The sequence below is a fragment of the Manis pentadactyla genome, chromosome 11 (assembly GCF_030020395.1).
Source record: "Manis pentadactyla isolate mManPen7 chromosome 11, mManPen7.hap1, whole genome shotgun sequence".
In the NCBI taxonomy this organism is placed as follows: Eukaryota; Metazoa; Chordata; class Mammalia; order Pholidota; family Manidae; genus Manis; species Manis pentadactyla.
In genome coordinates, this window is record NC_080029.1 from 120,136,852 (window position 1) to 120,164,647 (window position 27,796).

At 44.1% G+C, this 27,796-nt stretch overlaps 1 protein-coding gene across 3 annotated transcripts; it reads right to left on the reverse strand.

Moving 5' to 3' along the window:
- On the reverse strand, positions 1–27,310 carry ADPGK (ADP dependent glucokinase). Of its 3 annotated transcripts, none has more exons than XM_036907796.2 (7): positions 26,998–27,310; positions 21,569–21,794; positions 15,237–15,299; positions 9,315–9,435; positions 4,663–4,859; positions 3,941–4,039; positions 1–1,574 (listed from the first exon to the last, which is right to left on the reverse strand). In XM_036907796.2, exons 1-7 carry the CDS (start codon positions 27,228–27,230, stop codon positions 1,023–1,025), a joined length of 1,491 nt encoding a protein of 496 aa, XP_036763691.1. In that variant the 5' UTR covers positions 27,231–27,310; the 3' UTR covers positions 1–1,022. The 3 variants fall into 3 exon arrangements, with proteins under 3 accessions (XP_036763691.1, XP_036763690.1, XP_057344940.1); XM_036907795.2 differs by having other exon boundaries at positions 1–1,577; XM_057488957.1 differs by lacking the exons at positions 15,237–15,299; positions 21,569–21,794 and having other exon boundaries at positions 1–1,577; positions 26,998–27,133.
- Between the last annotated feature and the right edge of the window lie 486 nt (positions 27,311–27,796).

The window sequence follows — 27,796 nt, forward strand, 5'->3', positions numbered from 1 at the left end:
TTCCTGAAATGTAAATTGTTTTTAATATATTTAAAAGCACACAGAATTCTCCTTGATTTTATAAAAAAATAAATACATAACACGACAAATTTGTTGATGATCCTGGGGCTTTTATGAGGTCAAACTCTTCGGTGGATGTGTCAATGTAAAACACACGACCTGTCATACACACAGAAGCATATTCCAGTTGTATAAGCACACCTTCCAATGATCAGAATGCACAAAAATCAATCTACTGCAGACGGCATGTCCAGAGCTGCGTGAGGAGGCTGGGCCCAGCCACGGGAGCCTCTGACCGGCTGGCCCTACAATCTAAGGCACCAAGGAAGGAATGGAATCAGGTTGGCTCACAATGCCACCCTGCAGGTCCTCCCGGCCAAAACCTGCAGGGACTGACTCCCTCACAGGCTCCACAAGGCTCCTGGCCTCTGAGGGACTGAGCAGCACAGAGGGGTCTCATTTGTCCTTACTGTGGCTCTGCCCTACGTCTGCGAGTGGACGGCTCAGAAGGTGTGCTCGCTGAATACTCTGATGGTAACACTGAATGGAGACCATGACCCTGCCCCATCGTGCTGAGCTGAGCGAGAACGTGAGAACTCGTGGGGCTTCCCGAGAGCCTGGGAGGGCAGGTGCGAGCGTGCACTTCTGAAGGGGCGAGGAGGGAAGGGCTTCCATCAGCTGACGTGCTCCTGGGGGCCAAGGAGTTGGGCCTAAAATACCTGACGACATTGCTTAAGTCAGATTTGGGAATCAGGTTTTTACCCCGTAACACACAACATAAAAAAACAAAAACCCAGTCTCGTTAGTAGACAGCTAAATTTTGATTAAAACCTGAAATGTCTGTTTAATTGTGAACAGGCTGGAATGTAGCTGATACAGTTGAATCTGCTGTTGCTTCTTTGGCTGTCTTTTATTTAGATCTAGAACTATTTGACACCCTCAAACTTATTTTCCAAACCACTTATAATTCCTGTAATTCTTCAGTTGGCTAGCTCTCCTTCCGGTTGGCCATGACAACCTTGCTAAGAGTGAGGGTGTACCTCTGAATAGAAGAGTCCTTCAGCTGAAATCGCATCTCCCAGGCCCACCGTTCGGATAGGATCTTTACAGACCAATACTGGTGTGAAGTGGAAGGATATCCCCTCCCTGTGCCATTCTACTACTGGCTCATTAGGGTCTAATACGATCCTGGAGCCTGCCTCCGAATGGGAGGTCATGAACTCATGCGGAGCCCTCAGAGACACTCGGCTGGCATCTATGGCCTCTGCTGCGCAGGCCTGCATCCCGGCCACGCGAGCTCCTGCAGCCACAGCTGCCAGCTGGTTGGCCCAGTGTCCTTCCACAGTTGCCAGGATGTGGTAGACCAGCGTGTGGAAATGGATCCTGGTGAGGTCCGAGGCTCTGCTTTTACTCTTCCCATGTTCCTTCAAGATCCAAAAGAGGATGTCACTGACCATGCCAACATCGGGAACACCGTCCCAGGAAGAGAGGGAAGCGTGAGGTCCAGATGCTGACTGGCTGAGAAAGAGCAGCTCCTGTTCGTTCAGCCCAAGAGAAGTCACCGCGGGAAAGACCTGCTAACAGAAACAAACAGGTCTCTTTCTGGTGGACATCTAGCTCCTAAGGTAGCTTGGCACACAGCCGATGGCCACGCTCAGGGAAGGCAGGCAGTGCAGCATCTTTCTTCCCCACCGTAGACTGCCTGCTCCCCAAGAATGGGCTAGAGAAGGGACGGATCATGGGCCACTGTTTTGGCTATTAAACCTCTAACCATCTCCACCTTCATTATCACTTGGGATAAACTGGAAAGTCACAGTAACACTGTTTTAGACCCAGTCTTTTGTTATAGCTGTAAGACAAAGGGCCCAGATGCATGTTTTGTGTTTCTGTGGAGCCTAGCTTTTGCCTTTGCATACACTGCCTCCTACCACTACTGGAACATGACTCACTTCCTGAATGTCAGCAGGCATTACACCAGTAAAATGGAGAAGGCCCTTGCAACATACAGTCAGCCTCATAATGGTTCCATGTATGAATAACAAGAAGCAGGGAGAATGGAGAATAGTTTTGTGTTAGGTCTAAGCTGTTTAAGCAGATGTGGGGTAGGAAGACTGTACTTAGGAAGAACATTGTGTGAAAAAGGGTACCAAACAGGAGCTGCTGGGCTTGATTTCTACCTTAAGGGGAACCACCATGTCCACCTCTGTCTTTCTTAGCAACTTCACTTCTTAAAACCAGAGACCTGTATGTAAGGTGAAACGTTTGTGCAACAGATGAGCCCCTGTATGTCTGTAGGTAGGTAGGCAGGGGTGTGTGTGATTTAAAGATAAATGGCCTACTCCTTTGCTAATGTAGCCCTTCCATTACTGCGTGTTCCAGGCCAGGCACCGAGCTAACGGCTTGATTTCATTCACGTCTTACTGTAACCCCCGAGGGAAGGAGGGACTGAGGCTCAGGAAGGTGAAGTAGACAGTTAGACAGAAAATGAAATAAAGGTGGCTTGTTTAGGAAAAAAAGTGAGAAGATAACCTCAAAAAGAGAAATACAAATAAAAACTATACTAAAAAACACCCAGAGTGAAGCCTGATGTAAACCATGGGCTCTGGGTGATAAGGACGATTCAGTATTAGGCTCACGGCTGTGACAAACGTAACAGCGCAGGAGGCTGTGGGTGGGCAGGCAAGGGGACACAGGAGCTCTCTTCATTGTACTCATTTTTCGCTGTGAACCTAAAACTGCCTTAAAAAGTAGTTTATTTAAAAAAACTACTCAAATACCATTTTTCACCTGTTAGACTAGTAAGAATGCACCTTTGTAATCCCATTCTGGTGGCAAAGATATGAGGAAATAAGCACTTGTAAAGAATTCTAGAAGTAAACTGGGACAGTTCTCAGGGAGGGCAATTTGGCAATATCAGACTTACAATGCTTTTTATGCTCTAACTCAGCAATTCTACTTCTGAGAATTTATCATACGTATGTACTCAGGCAAAATGAAATCACATACAAAATTATCTGCTGCAGCATTGTGCGGGGTAGCCAAGGACAGTAAACCAAGACGCCCAGCAGGAAGCTGCAGGGTGAATGACCCGGGGCACGTGAACCACGCGGCCTGAGAGGCCTGAGGATGCTCCCCACGTGCTGGCAGGTGAGAAAAAGAGTGCCGAGTGATGCACTCAGTATGCTCTGCCGCCTTTTAGGGTAAAAGGGATGAAAAAAATCAAGACATATTCCCGTATTTGCTTATATTCGCACACACTAACTCTGGAGGGACACAGAGCAAAGTAAGGAGATTCCTAATGGTGGTACAGGTGGCAGGAGGGAGACTTCATCGTGTAGCTTTTAATACTTGGGCATTTTGAGTCAGATGAATATATTGCCCATTAAAAAGGTCAAATAATAAATAAAATGGACGGTTAAGTAGCTTCCTAAGTTCATAAAGCTTAGCAAGCAGCAAAGCTGGCGTTCCCACCCAGGTGTCCAGCGACTGTGCTGTTGAGCATCGCGCTCTTGGATTTATCTCATCATTGCTACTCCTGAAAGGCAGGAGTCGAACACCCTCATGCCTGGTGCTGAGCGAGTGAAGCTCCCCGTTTCCTTTCTCTGAGTTTCTGGAAGTTCAGCTGAAAGCTGAGCCGGGCTTTCACAGTTCTCTCTTGAGTGGTACTGCCAAAAACCATTCACTTCCAACTCCCCCAATTCAGGAGAAACATGACCTATGAACCTACCACTTAAACTACCACATTTCTACCCTAGGAGGAGACCTTGTGCCACAGCAGTCTTGGCTCCTTATTTGAATCTCCAGGGACCAGGGACATGACAACCACACCTCTGGCAGCTGGCCCGGGGACCCAAACAGCTGGTCCAACCAAAGGCACTTGTCTGCAAGCCCCATGGGGATCAGGACCCATGTGGGCCCCCCATGGTGCCCGTGTGGTTACCTGATGCACAATGCTGCGCATGAGCTCCCCATCGGTCATGCTGGCCAGCTCTAGGTGAACCGGGATGCCTGTGGGGATGTCGGAAATGGACGCCACAACCTGCGGAGAGAAGAGCACAGCACTTTTAGAAAGAGAAGTTAGGCGAGAGGGGAGAAAGGATCAGGTCCTGAGAGGCAATGCCTCCTGTCACTGCCTCTGCATCCTCATGAAAGCTCCAAGCCATGTGGGCCACCGTGGCCTCTGTGGATGTGGGATGCTTTTCCCAACAGGGAAAACTAGGCTCTGCAGAGAGGCACTGGGGTTATACTCAGAGAGCACAAGGAACCGCCCCTGTGTGTTCACGGAGCCAGCCTATTCCTGGGGACCTGAACGGAGCACTCGGCTTCAGCTGCGTGTGAGTCTGCAGGGACTGCAGTGTGGCCGATGTGAACTGAGACAGTACGGAGGACACAGAGGACACAAACTACAAACACTGCAGCTTGCAGCACGTCTGATTCTGCAAACAGGATGCAGAGGCTCGCCAAGAAGATGTCCTAATCTGTCTGACTCAAGCTGCTGCCCGTGCCTGAGGTGCCTCACTGGGGCAGGAGGCAGGCTTCAAAGCTAGCTTCCATGAGGTGGTCCCAGGGAGGCCAGGGCCAAGGACAAGGCGGAAGCCGAGTGAGGCAGGGATCTGAAGGACGCCAGCTGCGATCTGTGAAGGTCTGTAATAGAGCTGTTACCTCCAGGAGTCTCTTCCTCTGGAGCTCCTTGCTCTGTCCCTCCATCATGTGCAATCCGGAGAGGACCACCAGGTCTGGCTGAAACTCCTCCAGGCTAGACACAAACACCTCCAGCATATTCATTGCCCCGTTGGAGAGGTCGTGGGAGAAGATGAATCGGTTGGCATGGGGAGCTTTTAACCGGCCCCACTCCTCCCCTAGAAAGGCCCAGTCAACACAACGGGAAGAAAAGGAAGAGGCTTTAAGTCTCCTAGCTGTGGGGGGCCTGTAGGGACCTCACTGGAGCCCTGGCTCTGGGCAGGCTGGCTTCCCAATGAGTGGCCCTGGCTGTGATGGCCTAAGGGAAGCATGGCACTGCATCTGGGAGGATATGGTCGGTAAAGAAAGCAGAACAACAACCCAAACCCCAGCCCATCAAACACAGAGACACAGTCTGGGTGCTTTGTCCCGGCTGGCAGGTAGCTCCCCTCGAGTCCCGAGCAGGCTCTACCGTCCACGGAGCCCTCAAATGCAGGATGCCCGTAGCCTTTCCCAGCTCCAGAGCAACAGCATGACTTCCACGTACCAGCATGTGGTGCACAGGACGCACATCCCTGCACAGAGGGCATGCTGCCCTTCTCAAAGCCCCTTCCCCCTCCCAGCAGTGTCCTGAACACCTTTCATTTAACTGGGACCTGAGGAGGCCACATTTCCGAGGGTCGAGCTGACCGCACCCTTCTCCCTGCTGCCCACTGGTGCTCTCCAGGCATCTGACCCAGAGGGCGAGAGTGCCTGCCTGCTCTAGCCTCCTCTTGGGGAGCTGCTTTGGAAAAATGGCTGTTCAAGACCTCAAGTGCTACTTTCTCCCTAAATGGCTGCCAACTGCTCCAGCCTAAAGTGCACTTTCACTGCTTTGAGCATCCAGAGATTTGCCTTTAAATGGTCCGGTGATTAATTATTTTGCTTTGCATTCTCTCTTCTAATATCCTGAACTAGTTATTCAAACCTGTATCACTATTTAACCTTTCACACATCTGTGCCGCATCTCCCCAGACTGCCAGCTCTTTAAAGGGAACACTGTAGGTCTTTGATTGTAGAGCACCCGTCACAGTCCACTGAACAGGAGCCCCCTCGGTATCTGCTGATCTGATCTAAGCAGAGGGAGGCCAGAGTGGGTCTTCTGGAGTGGGGAGGAGTTGGACTCCATGCATAACTACCTGCAATCTGTGCACATCCATACCAGAGGCTCTTGGCAGGTGCCATGCAACAGAATTTCCCGGAGAACCTAGTTTTAAATGTGCAAGAGGCAAGGCCCCAACCCTGGAGATCCTGATGTGCAATGAACTACTGATTAAGACCTCACAGCTGCCAAGTATTTGGCAAGTTACACCATTGCTGTGAGTCCTTTAGCAAGAAAGTGACAGGCCCTCTCTGAGCTCGGTTGGTGAAGCGTCACAATCAGAAGCTTTAACATGCAGAGTTCACTTTCTTCTCCATAAAGACTTGGCAAGAAATTCTGAAACTCAGTTAGCCTAAAGGTCTCCAAGGCTCTGCCAACATGTAGGGCTATTCCTAGGGGCCATTTCCCCTGATCACCAGGGGGAGCCAGTCCCACCAGCATGGAGGTGCTCCCAGAGCCTGGGGGACAAGGACTTCTCATCTAGGTTTTACATAGCTTTCCCTCCGCAGATAGGATTTGTCCCATTTACAAAATTAAAATCCACATGCTGAAACCTAGTTTTTCATTGACTGCTATCATATTTACTGGATATTCTGTCAGAAAGTTTTTCTTCAAAGCAGAAAAACCACAGCACAGGGTTTCCTCATACTGCAGGGTGGTTGCCAATGGTAGTTGGCAGCCTGCTTCCTCTGTTCCACAACAGGCCGCTCCAAACAGAAGCCCTGCCTCCCCGTGAGGAGTGTGCATGTGTGCAGCAAGCGTAGGGCTTTACTCCAGAGCAGGTGTCAAGGCTGGGAGAACCCATCCTTCCTTTGTTTTGAGTCCAGCTTTACTAAATCCATTCCCCTGAAAAACATTTTGTCAGTCATTTACACATTTACATAAAATTCTATGAAAGCAGAAGAAAAGACATTAGCCTATTTGCTAAACCTCAACCCAACGATTATATTTCTTAAAACACACCAATCCTATCTTAACTCCTAGCCCATGTCTTATTTTTCCAAAGAAAATACCCAGGGGCGGTCCACTCTGCTTCATCTCTGAAGGCCCCAACACACGGACGCTCCTCTCCCACCACAAAGCCTTTCCCAACTCTGCCACCCCCAGGCAGACTCAACTGCCTCCCTCCCCAGGCCGCGGCTGCACCCTATTACCGGACACGGCACATGGCTGTGCAATCATGTGCGCAACAGTCCATCTCCTGCGGTGAACTGTGAGCTGAGGGCGGGCCCACGTCATCTTCTACCTTCTCATATTCCTACTGCCTCAACTCTGCACCTGGCACACAGCCACGGGGTTGAATTAGCAGAGGAACAAACGGGGAAGAGAACAGACTGATGACTTAAATGCCCATAATAATAAAAACGATGGTACAAACTCCAAATCCAGCATTTCCCTAACTAACAAGACTGTACAGGAGGAAATACATGCCATCAGTATTCCCTACAGGGCAAAGCCTGGAACCGACCCTTTAAGAGTGCAGCTGCTAAGAAGCACTGCCTAACTTAACAAGTAGGAGAAAAGAGCCACACAGCACCCAAAATAAACTAATTTATTCAGGAAAAAATTGAGATAAGCAAAAATAAACAGGCTTCCACAAGGTAAAGACAAGGAGAAATATGGAGAGCTGTTCACTGGATGTTTCCACGGGACACAGGACTGATGGAAAGCTTTGAATTTATTTAAGTGATCCCCTTCTCTCAGTTTATCAGCCTGCCCTTCAGCCACTAACTCAGCTAAATCTATGTAGTGACTCCCTGGACCTCCAGCCCAAAGCCTGCAAACAGGCTCTCCGGGAAGTCTAGTAGGAGAGGAGAAGGAACAACAAAGGTGACGGATCCTCTGCGGGAACGTATTCATCTGGGTTAGAGAGAAGCTGGGACGGATTTCTGTTAAGAGAGTGGCCCCGAGGGCTGCTGCCCCTCAACGAGGTTCCCTCTGGGGCTTGTGAAAACAAAACTTACGACGTTTAATGGAAGGCTGCTGCTCTGTGTTACAAAAATAAGGCAATGAAAAGAAAACTGAAGTGTGCAGCATTTAAACCCAAGGATGCAGATGATCTCCTTCCAAGATAAGCTGTGCTGCTGTCTTAACTGCACGCAGGCATGGCTGTCAGATACAACCACAAAGTCTCGTTGAAGAAACCGGTGTCTCCACTCGGTAGTCACCAGGGAAAATGACAGAAATCAGGAACCAGAAAGGTCCCAAGTTCAGGATGTGAGCACCAGTGGGGTGAAGCAAGGCGAGTCTGGAGTGGGGAGCAGCAGGGGCACCTTCAAAGGCACTTCTCTAGCTATTCTAGACCCTTCCAGTCTTGTTGATGCCTTTCATTTAAGCAGCTCACACTGCTAAGTACACTAGCCTGTTAGTGCTTACCACAGTCTCCAGGCAGTAAGCGCGGCACTCTGAGTCCCCATTTGGGGAGACTAAAACCGAGAGAAAGCGAAAACTTGTATATCGTTAAATGTGAACTGCCTACTCCAAACACTCTGTTCCTAATTTTCAGACCTTGCCCTTCCTTGTGGACTGATTCCAGTAAGCACCCAAAAAAAGAGCCAGAAACAAAAAACAATTAATTTTTTTGTACTTGGAGAAAGGCATAATTTCAAGAAGCACTGTATTTCATATCTTACGTTAAAGTTAATTACTCTAATAGGTGAGGTTCTCTTAACCCGCTGACTTGGAAGCAGTTCCCGGAAGCTTATTAAGTACTGTTTTAAGGCACCAATCAGTCTGGTAGATGCTTGAGTCTTTCCCTTGAATTAGTGATGTGTTCAGTCAGAAATGTAAGAGTCTGAGTTCTGAGCAAAGGAAAGATTCAGCAGCAAATATACAGAATAAAATAAACAATTAAAATATGTTCAGGTATTTAGAATTCTTTTAGAAATTACATCTGTGTACTCTAACACATAAACCTACTAGAGGTGGGGTTGGTGGTAGACTTGGATTTATAAACACTGAAACATCATATAATGGGATAGAACATGGCTGTTATCCCATCATATAATGGGAATTTAAGGGCTGTTAAATAGAAACACTTCCACTTATACACCCAGGGCAAAATAAAATCCTTCAAAGGTAGTTTGCCAGAGGCTTGGGATCACTCCTAAGCAGCTTTTAATAGTGGGCCAGAAGGCCTAGGGCAGAATCCTGCAGAGTTGACTGAGCATGTTACCTGTCCTCTTTTCTTAGTAATAAAAACTTTACATATGTGTTTAACCCATTTTCATTTTTACTCAAGATGCCTGATTTTCTCTTGGGTTCGGATCAATTGTTTGTACAGACCTGGGAATTTTCTTCAATACTGTAATACTCCATCACTGTTGAGATGATGGCCAGCGTCAGCTCAACAGAACCAAGAGGTCAGGGACCTTTGGTAAGGCAAGAGCAGGATCCTGACAATTTACAAAGACACATTTCTAGCACAATCACACCCTAGTATGAGAATACACCCCTCATCAGTCTTATACCATTACTTACTCATTTCTCTTACCTGCTTGATACTCTAGAATGAGGTGGAACTCATCCACTTCTTGCAACGACTCTGGTGGAACAAATACACTGTCATCAAGAAGTTCATGCAGCTTTGGACCAACTGGGCCGCAAAGAAGAACCTGGGCACAAGAAATACGAAGTCTATTGGAGACTTGTCTCGTCTCCCATAGAATCTGTACAGTAACTGAGAAGGTATATCCAAGCCACTTCTATTCATTTCAACAAAATAATGGAATCCAAATATGATTTTGAAAGTTTTTGAGGGAATGACAAAAGAACCATGTCATATATGTTAGACAAGTACCTACACAGCTGACTGCCATACACCCATAAGGGAATGAGTGTTTACGTCCTCCCAAAACCCACCTGCTGAAGCCTGACTGCTGTGTGCTGGTGTTTCCATAGGGCTTTTAGGAGGTAGTTAAAGGAGATCCTGGGGGTGGTCTTAATCACGTAGTCCATAGGCCTTAGGAGGAGTGGAAGAGAGCCGCCCCTCCCCCCACTGCCACGACTGAAGGAAGGCCACGCGAGGACACAGTGGGAAGGGAGCAGCCCTCGCCAGAGACTGAGCCACGGGAACTGGAGCTTGGACTTTCAGCCACCGGCACTGTGGTGTGAGGAAGCGATTATCTGTTCTTTAAGCTATCCGGTCAGTAGCACTTCGTTATTATGGCAGCCTGAGCAGACTCAGAAAAACCCTACCCAACCTTCTTTTCTTTGCCAACTCAGATTCTATGTAGGCAGATAGACAGGGGATGGTGTCTGCTTGAAGCTGCTGGATTAAAACAGTTTTTGAATTTGACACAGTACAGAAAGGAGCCTCAGGATCACAACAACCCCCAGCCAGGTGACCGAATCTGTGGGCTCAGGCTCCCTCCCAAACTTACCTTTTACGTGAAAAGGACAGCTTTCCAAACGTGAGAATTAAAGAGCATCTCAATTTAGAAAGTCTCGAGGGAGGTGCTCTGCAACTTTTCCAAAACCTTTCCTTCAACTCCAAATGTGACTGAAGGCCCTCTCAGGCTAGTCCTCCTAGAAGCCATTTTCCATCTGCTGCTCCCGCCATGCCGGCTCTGGACGCCACTCACGGCCAGGCCGACAGGCTTGAAACCACCGGACAATGAGGGTTTGGCCTGGGACTTAAAGAAAGTTCCCAGAGACCACTGAAATTATTTCACATCTAATATGCCCCATCCAGAAGCTTCAAAAGACAGTTTTACTTACTAATTAACTGCTTGTTTGTACAGAGGCTCTTTCATGTATCTAAGATATCCCAGCTTCTAGGTGAAAATACACCTCCTTTCCCTTTCTGCCTTGACCCTTCCTCCCCTTTCATGCCCATCAGTTGCCAGTTGTAAAAAGTCTTATCTCTACCATTTTATTTCTTTTCTCTAACTCCTGGCTAGAACTTTAGTTTCCAGATAAGACAAGGGCCAGATTTACCCTCTTGCCTGAGACAACAACAAAAACAGACAAAACACATGAAAACAATGGTTTTCAAAACATCTGGATGCTGGGAAAGGACAGTGATCCCTAACAAACAGAAAAAAAAATTGAGTAAGCCCTACAAATGCCCCAGCAAAGAGTTTCCAGATATGCAAAGTCTGAAAGAATTCACCAGCAGATGTGTGCTGCAAGAGATGTTAAAACAAATCCTTCAGGCACTAGGAATAAAATGATACCAGATGGAAATACAGATCTAAACAAAGGAAGAGCACCAGAAATGGTTACTGGACAAGTACATAAGGTCTTTTTATATTTAAATCTCTTTAAAAGATAATTAACTATCTATAGAACAATATTAACAACATAGTAAGAGGCTTATAACATATGCAGAAGTAAACCATATGACAATAATCGCATAAACACTGGAGGGGAGAAAAGAAAGCACCCTATTGTAAAGTTCTTACATTATAAGTGGTGGGTGGTACAGTATCACCTGAGAGCAGAATGTAGTAAGCTAAAATGTACACATAAACCTTAAAGCAATGACTAAAATAACAAAGTATTATAGCTAATAAGCCAGAGAAGATAAAAAGAATGCAGAAAGAAGAAAAAGGGAAGATAAAAAGGTGGGACAAACAAGATAAACGGCAAGATGTTATATTTAAACCTAACCTCAATAATCACAATAAATGTAAATGGCCTAAACAGCCCAATTAAAAGATATTGTCCAAGTAGATTAAAAAGCAAGCCCCAACTATATGCTGCCTACAAAAAAAATGTTACATATAAAGATGCAAATAGGTTAAAAACAGGATGGAAAAAGATAAATCATGCTAACAATAATCAAAAGAAGGTGCTGAAATAGCTATTTTAATCAAAATAGATTTTGGAGCAAAGAACATTATGAAATGATTTTCTTTATCCCTAGCAATGATAAAGGGGTCAATTTATGAAGGGTATATAATGATCCTAAACAGTTATGCACCTAATAACAGCTTTAAAGTATACGAAGTAAAAACTTTTTGAACTGCAAGGGAAACAGACAAGTCTACAATTATAGTTGGAGATGTCAATACCCCTCTCTCAATAACTGATAAATTAGAAAAACCAGTAAGAATATAGACTTGAATGACACTATAAACCAATTGGGCTTAACTGGCATTTATAGAACACTCACCCAACAGCAGCAGAAAATAACATGCTTTTCAAGTGCATGTGTAACTTCACCAAAATACACCATATTCTAGGCCAGAAAAAAAGTCTCAATAAATTTAAAAGGAGTCAGAAAGGGATATTCTCTGCCCACAATGTAATAAAAGCAGAAATCAATAACAGCAAGATATCTGTAAAAACCCCAAATATTTAGAAACCAAATAACACTTCTAAATATCCATGCATGGGCTATAAAAATAGCCCACTCAAGAAATCACAGGGAAATTAGAAAGCAATTTGAACTGAATGAAGAGAAAAATACAATGTATCAAAATCTGTGGGATGTAGCTAAAGAAGTACTGAACAGGAAATTTATAGCACTAAACAGCTATATCAGAAAACATGAAAGGTTTCAATTAATGCCTCAGGTTCTACCTTAAGAAACTAGAAAAGAAGAGCAATTAAACTCAACATAAACGGAAACCAATTAAATAGAAAAGAGAAAAATTAGTGAAACCAAAAGCTTGATAAACATCAAAACTGATCTCTAATCGAACTGATCAAGAAAATAAAAAAGACAATGTAAATTACCAGTATGAGGAATGAGAGAACATTACATATTCTACAGATCTTAAAAATATAAGAGAATATCATGATTAATTTTATATCAAAAAATTCAACAATGTAGACAAAATGGACAAATTCCTTGAAAGATAAAACTACCAAAGCTCACTCAAGAAAGAGAAAGTCTGAATTTCTATCTATTAAAGAAATAAAATATGTTGTTAAAAACCTTCCCACATCAAAATGTCAAGCCTAAAGGGCTTTACAGGTGTTCTAAACTTAAGTTATCATGCCAATTCTATATAAAACTCTTTTTTAAAATCTGAAACACATTCCAACTCATTCTATAAGGTATTACCCTGATACCAAAACCAGACACACATACAAGAAAAATACAGACCCATATCCCTCATAGAAACTGATGCAAAACTTTTAAGCAAAGTTTTAGTAAATCAAATCCAACAATATATCAAATGTATCAGAACCATGTGGGATTTATCCCAGGGATGTGAGGTTAGTTTAACATTCGAAAATCAATGTAATTACCATACACCAAATTAAAAAACAAAAATCGTACAGTCATCCCAATAGATGCAGAAGTAGCATTTGAAAAACTCAACATCTACTTCTAATTCTTGGCTAAATTCTACAAATATATTTTCTAAAGACCTTGTTTTCCCTCTGCAATTTGGCTTCTATTCCAATAAATGTGCCTTTCTTATATCCATCAGCGTCTATTTTGAGCCACGATACAGTATTAAGAGTGTGGACTCTGGAGCTGCAGCACTTGGGTTCAAACCCCAGCTCCACCCCTTCCTAGGTATGTGACCGTAGATAGTTTTACTTCGTGCCTCATTTTTCCTACCTACAAAATGGAGATAATAAAAAGACCTCCCTTATGTGGCATTGTGAGATTAAATGAGTTAATATATATGTAAAGCACTTAAACAGCGCCTGGCATAAGTAAGGGCTACATAAGTGTTGGCTATTATTGTTATTATTATTACCTTTGGAAAATACCTAGTCCTTAATCTCTCATCATTCTCAGATGATTACTCAGTCCATGTAGAGAGGCATTTAACAAGTTAAACTGAATCTCTCTGAGAAAGCAGCAAAGGGTGGCAAAGTCATGGCAGAGCATGGCATTTGAATCCTGGCCTCATCATTTACTGGCTAGGTGACCTTGGGCACATTAGTTAACCTCTCTGGACCTCTTTTCTCATGTTTAGAAGGTAATAATACCTTACTTCATCAGATTGCTGTAAGGATTGAGTGGCAGGTATTCATTCCTTTTCTTTCTTCAATGTTCTACCAAGGCCAGACTTGTTTAACTACAATGCTTTTCAATTGACCTGGTTTGGGCCCTCATTCCACAAAAACCCACAGAAGCAGCTGGTCCCAGGGGGAGGTCAATATTGAGAGGCCAATCTTGTATTCACTCATGACTTCCAGGGTGTTGTCCTCCCAGAGGCTAGAATTACTTCTCAGTGTCAGGAGACACACAAATGCCCAGGATTCTGATGGGAAGGCCTGGGCTCTCTTTAATGAGGTTATAACTGATTATGTCTTCTCTTCTATCCATTAACTGGTAATATTTCTGGAGGTCAGCCCTGGACTTTCTCATCTCTTTTTGGGAATTAATTCCTATCCATGACTACAAAAAAATCTGTATTTTCTACCCTAAAATTTCATAAGAAATTTCATTCTCATTAAAATGTGAATGTTCACACTTTAATATGCTCTCCATATCTAAGCACATCCATCTTTTGGTGTACAGTGAGGGCCATATGAATTTTTTCAAACTGTTGATCATCTACTTGTATTTCTGGGTCCATCTCTGGGATTTTGATTCTGTGCCAACCCACACACTGACTTTCAGGCCTGCTCCCCGACACCAGAGGGCTGTTCATGGTTCTTTTTATCACCAGTAGCTATATCTAGTCTGCACTTCTCAAGTCTGTTTACTCTGGAATCATATTTGTCAAGTCTATGCTCTCTGTCTTCTCGTATGCTCTAGTACCAAATGAGTGCATGTTCGCAGGCTTTAGACACATGCTGCTGCTCCTCTTCTGGCTCCTCTACTCCAAACCTTAATCATTTTACAGGAGGAAAACAGCAGTAGGCTTCTCACTGCCTCCCCCACACCTACTCCACTCACAGCAAATGATGAACCTTCTTACTCACATGTTATTTCGAACACAGCACTTCAAAAGTTCCTCCTGGCCTTCATCTAGTGGCCTTTGCTTTTCAGCACTGTGGAACCAGGCTCACAATACAGCTAACTATGTTCTCTCATCATTGTATAATCCTGTCTCAGGTACTATCTCCAGAGCCCACATACTCTTAACCACTACACAGTACAGTTTTAAGAACATGGGCCCTAGGATCCTAGGTTAGAATAGTTCCACTTCTGATTAGCTGTGAACCTCTCTAAGCCTCAAGTTACATGTCTTACAAGTAAGACAGTAACAGTGCCAAAGACAGCACCCCCAGCCTTATTGGTTGTTGCAAGGATTCAATGAGATAATCTATGTATAGCACTAAAGACAATGTCAGGCACACTGTAAGTGCTCAGAAATCATTAGCTATTACTGCTTTCCTATTACTATGGTGCTTCCTAACAAGAGGCCCCAGCATCTAGCACATTCATACTAGGTGGTCTGTAAGTTGACTCAAGGAATAGACATTCATTCTTACTCCTAAAAGTATTGAAACTCTAAGTGAAAGGCACAGGTTTTAATTTGGGAATTTGACCTACCTTTAAATCTGAGTTGGTTGCAAATTTCTGTCCAATCAGAGCTGCATTTCCTCCTACATAGTGCTGCAAGATAGTTCAAGGTTACTAGACAGTATTTGAGCCAACTATGTTACCCAAGGTTAATAATTTTTAAATTTATCAAATTAATTTCTGGCCCATGTTTTCCCAAAAAGTCTTGAGGTGACTTTACAATGACACACAGATGAGGTCAATAAAAATCATAAACACCATAGGTAAACAGACAATCCAGTCATAAGGAAACAGATAAGTTATAAGGAGGAGTTAAAAAAAAATATATATATGCCAGCCATGAAAATTAGTATAATTGCTTTAACCATAGATCAAATTTAGCCTGCAGCTTCTAAGTAGCCAGAACAGGTAAAGGACAAATGATAAGTATGGATAGATGTTATCTTCTACAACGTGATCCTACCAAAACGAGTATATGATTCAGTTACCCTCCTCCATTCCATAGATTCTATAATGAACTAAAATCTAACTCCTGAGTGAGGCACACACAGGTCACTCTTTACCTGCCCCCTGCTTCCCTTCCTACCTTCATCCCCTGCCTTCCCTTCCGTATCACACCTGCAGTTCTCCAAGCCTGCTTTCCTCTCTCTCTGCCTTCAGCACACGCCATTTCCCTCCCTTAGGATACCTGCCCTTCCCAAGCTCTGGCAAATCGTTACTTCTCAGGAATCAGCTGCAGCCTCACCTCTTCCGAAATGTTTTCTGTTCCCCTCCCACAGATCCCTGGCTGCCCTTATATGCTCAACAAACCTCTTCTACAGCCCTTGCCCATGTGGGCTATTATCATCTGGGTGCAGAACTTGCTCCTTCAGGGCAGGTGCTGTCTGTCTTACAAGAAGAGGTTGGTTGCTAAATTTTGAGAAAGGAAGAAACACTCTGATGTGATAGGAATTCCTTTCTCAAAATGTGGCATAAATCTAAAGGTGACGGACGCTAATAGAGGGCAATGTTGTCTCCTAAACACCGCACCTCTCAGCTGAGAAACGGGCAGCAGAGAGCAGATAATTGAAGGCTGGTATTCCACATCGCTCAGGATGGATTCATGTGCTTCGAAAACTGACAAGTAGGAGGCAAGGCTGATGTTCTGTTATCAATGTTGAGAAGCCTATATAACCTTGCCTGGGTAGAAGGAAACTACCCCATCTTCCTGGTCTTCAGCCTCCTGCAGAGGCACAGACTAAACAAACAATTCCAGATGCTAAACCTCACTTTTACCCCCACAGTTTGTACTGACATATCTCTGGATTCAGTTGAACAGTAACAGCTCAGTATAGGCAAATTAAAAACTTTTTGTGATAAAACAGCTGAAATTTGGTCTTTTGACATGTTAGCTTTAATTTTTTTTTTATTTAACTATAATGTCTAGAAGAATTTACTATAAGTCTTGGGGAGAAATATTAAGATTTTTTTTTACTTATTTTTATTAAGGTATGATTGATATACACTCTTATGAAGGTTTCACATGAAAAACAATGTGGTTTCTACATTTACCCATGTTATCAAGTCCCCCCCCACACCCCAATGCAGTCACTGTCCATCAGTGCAGCAAGTTGCCACAGATCCGCTATGTGCTTTCTCTGTGCTACACTGTTCTCCCCGGGATCGCCCACACCTTGAGTGCTAAACATAATACCCCTCAGTCCCCTTCTCCCTCCCTCCCCACCCGCCCTCCCACACCCCTCCCCTTTGGTAACCACTAGCTCATTCTTGGAGCCTCTGAGTCTGCTGTTATTTTGTTCCTTCAGTTTTGCTTCAGTTATACTCCACAAATGAGGGAAATCATTTGGCACTTGTCTTTCTCCGCCTGGCTTATTTCACTGAGCATAATGTCCTCCAGCTCCATCCATGTTGTTGCAAATGGTATAATCTGTTTCTTTCTTCTACCATATTATAGTATTCCATTGTGTATATGTACCACCTCTTCTTTATCCATTCATCTACTGATGGACACTTAGGTTGCTTCCATATCTCGGCTATTGTAAAAAGTGCTGTGATAAACATAGCAGTGCATATGTCTTTTTGAATCTGAGAAGTTGTATTCCTTGGGTAAATTCCAAGGAGTGGGATTCCCAGGTCAAATGGTATTTCTATTTTTAGTTTTTTGAGGAACCTCCATACTGCTTTCCACAATGGTTGAACTAGCTTACATTCCCACCAGCAGTGTAGGAGGGTTCCCCTTTCTCCACATCCTCTCCAGCATTTGTTGTTCTTAGTTTTTCAATGCTGGCCATCCTTACTGGTGTGAGGTGATATCTCATTGTGGTTTTTATTTGCATTTCCCTGATGATTGGTGATGTGGAGCATCTTTTCATGTGTCTGTTTGCCATCTGAATTTCTTCTTTGGAGAACTGTCTGTTCAGCTCCTCTGCCCATTTGTTAATCGGGTTGTTTGGTTTTTGGGTGTTGAGGCGTGTAAGTTCTTTATATATTTTGGATGTTAACCCCTTGTCAGATATGTCATTTACAAATATATTCTCCCATACTGTAGGATGCCTTTTTGTTCTGTTGATGGTGTCCTTTGCTGTACAGAAACTTTTTAGTTTGATGTACTCCCATGAGTTCATTTTTGCTTTTGTTTCCCTTTTTCGAGGAGATGCATTCAGGAAGAAGTTGCTCATGCTTAAATTCAGGAGATGTTTGCCTATGTTGCCTTCTAAGAGTTTTATGGTTTCATGACTTACATTCAAGTCTTTAATCCATTTTGAGTTTACTTTTCTGAATGGAGTTAAACAATAATCCAGTTTAATTCTCTTGCATGTAGCTGTCCAGTTTTGCCAACACCAGCTGTTGAAGAGGCTGTCATTTCCCCATTGTATATCCATGGCTCCTTTATCATATATTAATTGACCATGTATGTTTAGGTTAATATCTGGACTCTCTAGTCTGTTCCATTGGTCTGTGGGTCTGTTCTTGTGCCAGTACCAAATTGTCTTGATTACTGTGGCTTTGTAGTAGAGCTTGAAGTTGGGGAGCATAATCCCCCCAGCCTTATTCTTCCTCCTCAGGATCTCTTTGGATATTCAGGGTCTTTTGTGGTTCCATATGAATTTTATAATGATTTTCTCTAGTTCATTGAAGAATGCTTTTGGTATTTTGATAGGAATTGCACTGAATCTATAGATTGCTTTAGGCAGGATGGCCATTTTGACATTAATTCTTCCTATCCATGAGCACGGGATGTGTTTTCATTTGTTGGCATCTTCTTTAATTTCTCTTAAGAGTGTCTTGTAGTTTTCAGGTATAGGTCTTTCATTTCCTTGGTTAGGTTTATTCCTAGGTATTTTATTTTTTTTGATGCAATCATGAATGGAATTGTTTTCCTGATTTCTGTCTCTGTTAGTTCATTATTAGTGTATAGGAATGCCACAGATTTCTGTGTATTAATTTTGTATCCTGCAACTTTGCTGAATTCAGATATTAGAAATAGTAGTTTAGGGGTGGATTCTTTACGGTTTTTTATGTACAATATCATGTCATCTGCAAACAGGGACAGTTTGACTTCTTCCTTGCCAATCTGGATGGCTTTTATGTCTTGGTGTTGTCTTCTGACTGCCGTGGCTAGGACCTCCAGTACTATGTTGAATAGAAGTGGGGACAGTGGGTATCCTTGTCTTGTTCCTGACCTGAAAGGAAAAGCTTTCAGCTTCTCACTGTTAAGTATGATGTTGGCTGTGGGTCTGTCATATATGGCCTTTATTTTGTTGAGGTACTTGCCCTCTATACCCATTTTGTTGAGAGTTTTTATCATGAATGGATGTTGAATTTTGTCAAATGCTTTTTCAGCATCTATGGAGATGATCATGTGGTTTTTGTCCTTCTTTTTGTTGATGTGGTGGATGATGTTGAGGGATTTTCAAATGTACCATCCTTGCATCCCTGGAATAAATCCTACTTGATCATGGTGGATGATCTTTTTGATGTATTTTTGAATTCAGTTTGCTAATATTCTGTTGAGTATTTTTGCATCTATGTTTATCAGGGATACTGTAATTTTCTTTTTTTGTGGTGTCTTTGCCTGGTTTTGGTATTAGAGTGATGCCGGCCTCATACAATGAGTTTGGAAGTATTCCCTCTTCTACTCTTTGGAAAACTTTAAGGAGGACGGGTATTAGGTCTTCACTAAATGTTTGACAAATTTCAGCGGTGAAGTCATCTGGTCTAGGAGTTTTGTTTGATTTTGTTGCAGAAATATTAAGATTTTATGAAGTGGATTTTAGAGTTTTCATATAATACTTATTGTTTATCAGCCAATCTGCCCTAAGTTTATAAGGGAGTTTGAAAAGGCACCAAATGGAAGTGTCAGACTATTGTAATATAAGTAACACACTTAGGTTTTATAATTTTAAGAAATAACTTTGACGATCAAAAAGCTTAAGTTTGTATAGTTTTTTTCCTTTTTCTCTTTTGCATTATGAAGCAAACAGTAGGATCAAAGCAGAGAACAGAACAGGAATCAAATTGGAGGTGTAAACACCACAGTCTTAAAGACTTTTAAGCAGTAGACTCATCCTCATATTAGAATTATTGAGATTCTTTGTTAAGAAATCAGAATCTCACTACTGAGCTCAGCTGTCAAATGATTGTAACTGAAATTTTAGCAGCTCACTGTCAACTTTGGAAATGCAGCTGGGTAATGCCCGTGCACACTTCTAATTTTCAAATGGGAAGCTTCAAAAGAAAAAAAACTTAAAAATGTTAAAAGTTATCAAAATAAAAGTGGTATTAAAAAATGGCCTGTGAATGCTACCAATTAAAAATTGCATTAAGAGCTTCCCTAGAGAGAACCACACCCATACTGTGGTGAGTAGCTAAAGGAAGATCTTAGGTAAGAAGAACTGTGGGAAGTGGGGTGGAAAGACACTGCAATGAACAACCAAACCAGGCCTCAAGAAGTGTGAGGGCTCCCGCAGCAGTAGGCATGCTGGGGGTGAGCACAGGAGCCATGGTTGGGTCTCTGGCTCCAGCACTGCCTCTTTGTGTGAGCCTCAAGGAAGCGTCTAGACCATGCAAGCCCCTGGACTTCAGGATCCCAGGTGGCAGGGAGACTCTTCAGTTCTCTGCACCTCCTGACAGGTTCTACCTTGTAGACACCAGTGGTTCTCAAAAAGTAACAGCATCAATGTAACCAGGGAACCTGCCAGAAGGGCTTATTCTTGGGTCTCATCCTACATCTACCAAAACAGAAACTCTGGGAGCAGGGCCCAGGAATCCACGTTTCAATAACCCTCGCAAGTGATTCTGTGTTTCAGGTCTCAGGTCTGAGAACCACCGATCTAGACCAGTGGGTCTCACGACAGTGATTCGCTTCCCTCCTCTCCTCCACCCTGGGAACAACTGACCATCCCTGGAGACCTTTTTAACTGTCACAACTGGGGAAGAAGGGGAGTGCTACTGTTATCTAGTGGGCATAGGCCAGAGATGCTGTTAAAGAGAGCCTTGACAACGAAGAATTAACCGACCCAAAACATCAATAGTGCTGAGTTTGACAAGCCTTGCTCTGGACCAGCAGAGCAGAGGTGAGGACCCAGCCTCCTTTCCCATGCAAAAGCTTGGACTACCTTCTCTGTAGGTCTGCCCTTGTTCTCTTCCTCAGGAAAGACTCAGCCATAAGATTACTGCAAGTTTTCAGCCATAAGCAACATCCAATCAAGTTAGGAGTAGGTATCTTTCCTACACCCTAACTTGGGTAATAAAAAAAAAATCAATTTAATGGGTGAACCAGAACCAAAATTTCAGTAAATATGCATCATGACAAAATAGCAGCAGACTCAGACTCCCAGAAGGGACTAGTGGTTACCAAAGGGAAGGGGTGGGGAAGGGCGGGTGGGGAGGGAGGGAGAAGGGGATTGTGGGGTGTCATGATTGGTGCACATGATGTGTGTGGGGTCACAGGGAAGACAGTATAGCTCAGAGAAGACAAATAGGGACTCTGTGGCATCTTGCTACGCTGACGGACAGTGACTGTAATGGGGTATGGGAGGATTTGATAATAAGGGTGAATGTAATAACCGCATTGTTTTTCTTGTGAAACCTTCGTAAGAGTGTATATCAACGATACCTTAATTAAAAAAATGCATCATAAAAGTTGGCCGAATTGAACTGACTAGAAACAGCAGAATTAATCGAAGATCAGATATACCATTTTATAAAAAAGGGAAAACATTGTAGAACTGGATTCTCAACAATCACCATCTTGGGGAAAACTGGAGGAAAATGTTGCTTGGTTGCTTCTAGGAACCCGACGAAAAGGTATCTTTTCCCACCCTATCTTAATTTACTTCTGGTGAATGAACCAAACAGACCTGGGCTCCTGGGAACTCTGATGCAATCTGGGCAATGTCATGGAAAGTTTCCTTATCGCTGAAGAAGCGCTCAGCAGCTGCTCCCTTCCCCATGAAGTGACTGAAGGCTTCTTCTAGATCATTCCTTGAATGTAGAACGGTGTGATCTTTCCCATTCCCAGGACTCAGGCCAAGTGCCTGCAAGAGCTTCACCCCTGAGAGCACTACATCCACACATGCATTGACTCTGGAAGGAAGGAGAGAGACAGCATGAAAGAAAGAAGCACTGGGGCAGCTACTTTGCATGTAACACCAGGGAAGTGCTTCAGAGACCTGTACTCAAACAGAAAAACAGCTGAAATGGATCTGAAACCTGAGATGGAGAGTTAACAGCAGAAGGAAGATCACTCTATCTGGTGTCTGTCTTAATATCAGAATACAGGACTCTTTTCAGTAGTTTGGCAAATTTTTACACTAGTTACAAAAAGAGATGACACTTCGGAACAAAGCCATCACGGTAACACAAGCACAGCATTTTTGAGAACATGCTGGCAGAGCCAAACTGGCTTCATTCTGGCTGTGTGACTCGAGCAAGTCACTTTAATTCCCATGTCTTAGTTTCCTCATTTATAAAGTGGCATAATATGAGTATTTATTTCAGGGAGCTGTTGTGAAGGTTAAATAAATTAACATATGCTTAGGAGTGCTGCTTGGTGCAGAGTAAGCAAAATTAAGTTTTGGTCAGAAGCCAAATATTAGACACTGTCCCTCCAAAGACACAATAGGATGGTGGTAAAATACACCAAACACTGAAATGTCTAAATGCTGCCAGTTGAGTGGTGCCTTAAAAGACTTAAGCACACCTGTGGTCTTGCAACAACTCATCACTTGGCAGGTGTTCACTGGGCCCATCCATGAACTGGAAAAGGCTGGCAAGTAGTCAGGGCTGCATCACCTGGCTGGCTCTTCAGAAATTATAAAGTACTAAGGTTGTCTGGCATAGCCTCTCCTGTGTATGCATGGAAAATATAATCAATGTTTATATAGTCAATGTTTCTTTGCTAAAAATCATCCCTTAAAAGAAAAGGACCAAGTAATATGGGTAGCTAGATAAGGTCTTCCTACCTTCCCAATGGGCACCTTTATTCCTGCCTCTGTCTTTTGGGGATGTCATTCTTGCCAGTGGCGAGATGCCCGTATCATCAACTCCCAGCCTCTGGGAAGAGCAAGGCTCATAGCAGGCCAACCGAAACAGCTCTGGGTGATAAGGGTGGCTGGCTTCTGGGTTAATTCTGAGCAGCTATGATACCAGAAGGTAAAATCATCAATAAAGAAGGCCCAGTGGACTGGGTTTTAGTGTACAATATAGCTACAATGTTTCCTTCTAGTCTCCTTTAAAAATATCAATTGGGAAATTAATACACCAAATTATCAAGGGTAGCAAACTTTAGAAAGAGGAATGAGATTGGGGTAAGGGAGAGGAATTTTATTTTTCATTAGATATTTCTAATTTTTAACAGTATGCATTACTTTTGTAATTTAAAAATTACCAATTTTCAGAAGGTTTATGTGTAGGCTAGGTATTCACATTGCTCAGGGAAAGTTTACAAGAACAAGGGGAGACATATCCCTCTTTGTGACACAAACGGACTGCATCCTCTCCACAAGGATTTTTAAATTTTTCCTCTATGAAACCCATGTTTTAGAGAAGATTTTTGTTTATGAAACAGCGTTTAAATACTCAAATTTTCACATACAATTACTCTGGACAACTGGAAAGGCATAAAGAGTTATTATGCCTTTCAATGCATAAAACACATTGACATGCTGTGACAGGTGCTTAACAATGTTTAAAACACATTCCTCTCACAGGCTTACACGATAATAAACCAAACATGCCTCGTAAACTAATCTCTATTCCACCTCCTACAAAGTGTCCTTTATTTCTACTGAAAGGAGTATTAGATGTCTGAAGGGTGGCTGCTAGGAATACAGGTATCCTTGGCATTCAGACTCCAGCATGTTCTGAGTTTCAGACTTTGGATAGTGAGGGATATGATTTCCACCAAACAGCCCTATCTGGAATATGTATCCCAACTGATTTGGCTCCTGAGTCTGGGGGATACCTGTATTTGAAAACAGCAACTCCAACAGAACACATAGCCTTTATATCTAGTTCTGCTTAGAACTTAAACAGAGGTTGATTCTTTAAAGATGAGAACCAAGAAGTTGAGTTTGTGAAAGTTACAAGAAAAAAAATTGAAAGGAACAACTGTCAGCATATTTTGCAGCCCAAAACAAAAAATAATCGAACTGAACTTTTTAGCAGCTTGCTGTCTCCTTTGGAAACTCAGCTGGGTAATGCGCATCACCATTCCTAACGTTCAAATGGGAAACTTAAAAAAAAAACCCAAAACTCTAAAATCTTAAAAGCTATCAAAATAAAACTGGTCATAAAGAATGGCCTGTGAAAGGTACCAATTCTGGTACAAGTACTGAATCTTCTCCCCTTTTCCTATATCCTCATCTTTAGGTAAAAATCCTTTTGGGCAAGCAATGAGAAATGTTACCATTGAATGTCTGCTACCCACACAAATGATGTGACTGTCAAAACAGGTTTAGAGCAGGTTCTCAAAATCTACCCTTCACATAAGCCAGGCGGAGAAAGACAAGTACCAAATGATTTCACTCATCTGTGGAGTATAAGAACAAAGAAAACCTGAAGAACAAAACAGCAGCAGAATCACAGAACCCAAGAATGGACTGTTACCAAAGGGAAAGGGACTGGGGAGGATGGGTGGGAAGGGAGGGATGGGGGGGGGAGAAAGAGGGCAGTAAGATTAGCATGTATAATGTGGGGGTGAGGCAGCAGGAGGGCTGTACAGCACAGAGAAGACAAGTAGTGATTCTACAGCATCTTACTACGCTGATGGACAGTGACTGTGATGGGGTTTGTGGGAGGGGGACTTGGTGATGGGGGGAGCCGAGTAAACATAATGTTCTTCGTGAAAAAAAAAAAAATCTACCCTTCACACTGCCACAAATTATTCTCTGCAAAGAACCTAGTATTATTTACTTCCTTATAAACCTTTATGGCTTTCCATCACCTGATACAAAAGGCCCTTCTCAGCACCATTTCTTGCCATCTCTCTACCATAAGATCCTTGCACTAAACACAGGGCCAACATGCCGTTTCCAAACTACTACTTTTTCATATTTGGTTCTGTTTCCTATGAAGGTTCTCACCTTCCTATGGAGAAATCTCTTTTCTTCTCCAGGGCCTATCCCATAAAAGTCACTATAGCAGAATATATTTTCCAAGTTGGCCAAAACAGGCCCCATCCCACATGTTCTTTTCAGAATACGATGTTGACATTCCTTCCATCAGGTGTGTTTTATGTTCTCCCCACTTAAAGCCACTTGGCCCAATGACTACGGTAGCAGTGATGCTATGCACTTCTAAGGTTAGGTCATAAAAGGCTCTAAGGTTTGTACCTTTTCCCCTTGGACATTCTGGCTCCTAACCCAGTTGCTGTGCTTTGAGAAAGGGAAATAGCTGCACAGAACACCTGTAGGTGTTCAAGTGAAAACGTCAGAGGGGGTTGTAGCTGCCAATCACAGTTAAGCTTTAAGATGACTCCAGTCCCAGCCACCATCTGATTGAAACTGCAGGAAACCGCAAGTGACCACTGCCCAGCTGAGCCCAATCTTACCTCAGACTAATGCGACAAAATAAAATGACCAAGCTTTAAAGTATTAAGTTTGGAAGTGATTTGTGATGTAACAATGTAAACAGAACATCACCTTCTCAAATGGAGCTTTGTCTGGAACCTGATTGTGGAAGAATTAGTAATCCTGTGGGACACAAAGCTATCTTGTTTTTTTACTGCTAGTTCAAAGCACTTTTCATAATTATTGACAGCTTTGTTCCCCTTCCCATTTATATGCTCAACCCCTAACCGTAACTGTGCCTGTATTTGGAGACAGGGACCATTTAAGGAGGTCATTAAGGTAAAACGAGGCTATAATCTAAAGGACTGGTTCCACATAAGAGGCAGAGACACCAGGAGAGCACGTGCGGAGGAAAAGACATGTGAGTGCGCAGCAAGAGACCATCTGCAGGTCCGGATAAGAGGACTCACCAGAAACCGATCCTGCCAGTACCTTGATCTTGAACCATCAGCCTCTAGAACTGCGAGAAAATTAATTCCTGTTGTGCCACTCAGTCTGTGGTATTGCTATGGTAGCCAGAGCAGACTAATCCAATAATGAATACATTTGCTTCAAAAGAATGAGACAGGGACCTTGCTTCACATTCATCTCTGTATCCTCAGAATCTAGCACAGACTAGATACATTCCATATAGTTGATGAATATTTGTTAAATGAATGTGCATAAAGCCAGACAGGACAATTAAGAAGCTGGTAAGGAAGTGGGTGAAAGGGCCTGAACTGAAAGAAGAGATAAAGGACATTTATATGAAGAAACAATAAATGTGTTGATCGCTAACAGCTGCTCTTTAAAGAAGACATCATGCTAGAGTACCATGCATTATTTCATTTAATCCTCAGCATAACTTTGCTCTACTTTACCCTTCCTGACTCTAATACAGAAATAAGCAGAGTACTTGGTGGAAAGCCTGCTTTTGAGATGATTGCTGGATATTCAAGTCGAACGCAGTCAGGGACTAAAAGTTGGTGTGATGGGAATAATTACAATCCCGGAAAGAAATGCAAAGAAAGGAGGGATGCCAATTTGGGAGAACTCTAAATTTGCAGTGTCCCTAAAGTCAAAAGACTTTCAAGAAACAGGTGACGTTTACCGCGTGGAAGGCTGAGGAGTTGATAATGAAGACTAAAAAGAGGGAGAATTTGAAAGTCAAGGCACCAGTGAGCTTTGAGAGGAGTTTCAGTAGGGCGGTGTCTATAGACTACGGCGTTAGGGAAGGGTAAACACGCATAAAGAAAGTCGGTAGCTAAAGGCAGCGACCACTCTACTCGTTAGAAGAGACAGAACAGTGTCTTCAAAGTGGGTAAGACCACGCATCTCTGTCTGCAAAGGAGCAGTCGCCAGAAGAGCAGTAGTTGCTGAAACTGGAATGAAGACGGTTCGAACAGGAAGGTGTCAGGCTGAGCGGGATTTACGAGAGGCTTTTACGCTGGTCCGACAGAGACTGGAGAAGGGCGGCGGGGGCCCGCCCAGCAGCAGCAGCAGTTCGGTAAGTCCCTGCGGCTGCGACAAACCAGGGCTCGTCCCAGCCGTCCGACGCTTCTCGCCAAGGAGGCAGGGTGAATACCAGCGCCCAGGGGCCTCCCGGGAGCCTCTGTTTCCGCGCGGGCTCTACCTCCCAGCTCCCAAGGTGCCCGAACTCTGCCAACTATGCCCTCGGAGGCCCGGAGTGTCCGCACCTCCAGCAGAAGCCCAGAGACGCAAGTTCCGCAGGCACTCACCCCACGGCCACGCGGCGCCAGCGCCGGGCGGGTCGCACGATAAGCGCATCCCAGGCGGCCGCCAACCGGCCCTCAGGGGAGCCGGGCCCCGGTGGTGCGGGCGAGGGCCCCCGCTGCAGCGAACTCCACAGCGAGCGCAGCGCCGAGCCTGGCAGCTGCGGCTCCAGCAAGAAGACGCAGCCCACCGCCAGCGCCAGGAAGCCCGCGTACGCAGAGCCGCGCCAGAGCTCCATGGGGATCGAGGCGCGGAAGAACCGACGTGAAGCTACTTTCCTGGCCCGCGCCTCTTCCGGGCTCGGCGCGCGCCGACGTCTACATACGTGCTACGTCACGCCGGCGGGCCGCGGGAGCCCCTCCCTCGAGGGGCGGGGCGATGGCCTTGGGGCGGGACAGAGAGCAGCCAGCCTCCTGGGTCCGAATCCTCGCCCTTGGGAGTGCGGTTCCGGGGTCCTGAGGGTTGTACAAAGGCGATAGTGCGGGTTTGGGCTCTGCACCTCTTCCCGGAACTCAGCTGTACGCACAAGAAAGGGGCGAGGGTATTTTTGTTTTCCCAGCAAGACGAAACGGACGGATTATGAAGAAGCGGGTAAACCTCATGTTAATCTTTAAGCGAGTAGTCCCAGTTTGAGCTGTGCCTGCAGATTCTCAGGCGGGAACGAATCGCACTCTTCGTTTAATCCGTCCCTCCGCCCGTGTGTCCATCCTACACCGTTTACTAAGGTCATCCTCTTTCAGACCCAGGTCTCGACGCTCCCCGGAGGACCTGGCTCAGACTGGCAGCGCTGCAGCGAGCCCCTGG